At 34.9% G+C, this 1,819-nt stretch overlaps 1 protein-coding gene across 1 annotated transcript in view; it reads right to left on the bottom strand.

Annotated features, from left to right (window-relative positions):
* The window catches only part of LOC111393586 (selenoprotein F-like), an 8,391-nt gene continuing 6,572 nt past the window's right edge, over positions 1-1,819 (bottom strand). The window contains exons 3-4 of the mRNA XM_023019190.1: positions 876-1,057; positions 1-384 (exon numbers count right to left, since the gene is read on the bottom strand). Of these exons, the coding sequence (XP_022874958.1) occupies positions 312-384; positions 876-1,057 (255 nt within the window). The 3' untranslated portion in view covers positions 1-311. The remainder of the gene's footprint in view (positions 385-875; positions 1,058-1,819) is intronic.

The following is a 1,819-nucleotide window of genomic DNA, read 5'->3' as shown; positions in this document are numbered from 1 at the left end:
TAAATAGAAGTATACCCCTTTTGTATTACATTAAATAGCACATATTCGTACCAAACTCAACAAGTCCATGTAACACAATAACCAGCTTCTTCATGAGCTGTCAAATGAATCCTCAATCTTGCAAAAATGACTCTTGAGAGAGTAGAAGTGATCTTAGAAGTGTGTCCGTGTCTTATGGTTTGGTTTCAGCATACATTTTTCCAGTCGATACCAATTAAGTATGAATAACATTCGAAGTCAACAAAACAAGGCCTAGGAACTTCAAGAATGACATTCAAAGTCACCAAAACAAGACCTGGGAACTTCTTACGTTAAATGTCTGATGATGGTTCAACCTTCTCCCTCAGAAACTGTAATATGTGTTCTCGTTTCCAATTATCGACTCTGCAGAAGAACAGCAAAGAAAAGTGAATGTGACAGCAATGATGAAGCAATCAAAATTAAGTAACAAGTTTGCAGCTAAATAAGTCGTTATACTATCATGTATGATCCGTCATATAAATTTAATGAAGGGAAATTTTAACTACAGGATGTTTAGTACGCAGTATTATGATGTGATTTAACACGGTGTAAAAAGATTTTTAAGTTTTTTTCTTCACTCTCGTTCTTGTTCATTTTTCAACAAAATATAAAAAATAAAATCAATCCAGAACCCCAATTATGATGTCCCAACACCTCGGAAAGCACCATTCTTGTAGAGATAAATGCACCCGAAATTAAATGGCCGGTGAAATGAAGAGGAGACGGGGTGGGGGCTGTAGCTCAGAGAATTATAGCACGTGGCTATGAAACACGCTGTCTAGGGTTTACCTTATCAAATATGACATTAACGTTTTGGAAATAAGCAGATCAAACAATCTAAATATAAAGCCAACCTGATAGTTTCCTTCGGTTTTTCATCATCATCCAACATGATCAATTTTGGTGGAGAATTAAAGGCGTACTGAACTTTCACAGTCGGAAATTTATCCTTCTCTTCCTCGATAAAACCAACAATTTCAGGATAAAAGACCAGCTTCCTCATGCAGACCTCTAAAATTGCACCAGAATATATAACCTGCAACCATGTTCAGATTTGACGTATTGTTTATTCCCCGCGAATGTGAAAACAAAAGGTTAGACAAGCAATAAAGAATTTTACCAAAGAGAAAAAAGCTGGCTACAAGTTTACATTCCAACAAAACAGAACGTTGAAACCAAAAGAAATAAGTACATTTATAGGAGGCAAAATTTTAGACTATTACATTCACATAAATTGATTGTCGCAGCTATGAGAATGTCAGAACAAATTTTGCGGTAAAACAAGAGACATTAGTATAAGGAATGAAATGGGTAAAACAAAGAGGTGCCTGTTAGAAAACTCTCTGAGAACCAATTGACATGGTTTGGGGTCGCCAGACAAATTTACTAGAGAAGGCACTACTACTGATGCATTCAGAAGAACATGTAGGCCTAAAATAACAAGAAATGAAATAACCAGCACAGGTAAACTGCATGAAAGGGAGCAAAGGAGAAATTAAAAAATAAATAAAAATTATTGTTTAGCACCTATTTATAATCAGTCAAACAACTTGTTATCCACATATTTCTTGAGATTCACAAATCACAAGTACTACCTACTTATCTAACACTAATTTCAATCAATTTATAATTTAAATAGTTATAAACAACTCCAAAACATGATTGTGAAGTACTGCATAGCATCACCTCAGACGGTTCCTTTTTCATATTACCATTAGACCAAGACCTTAAGCCACAACATTCAAATATGATCAACTACTATCAAAGATTAAATACAAAATGGAGCATCCCGTTCCTG

This window comes from Olea europaea, chromosome 4 (genome assembly GCF_002742605.1).
Source record: "Olea europaea var. sylvestris chromosome 4, O_europaea_v1, whole genome shotgun sequence".
Taxonomy (NCBI): domain Eukaryota; kingdom Viridiplantae; phylum Streptophyta; class Magnoliopsida; order Lamiales; family Oleaceae; genus Olea; species Olea europaea.
Note: the sequence above shows the minus strand (reverse complement) of the source record. Positions and strands in the feature narration are given on the sequence as shown.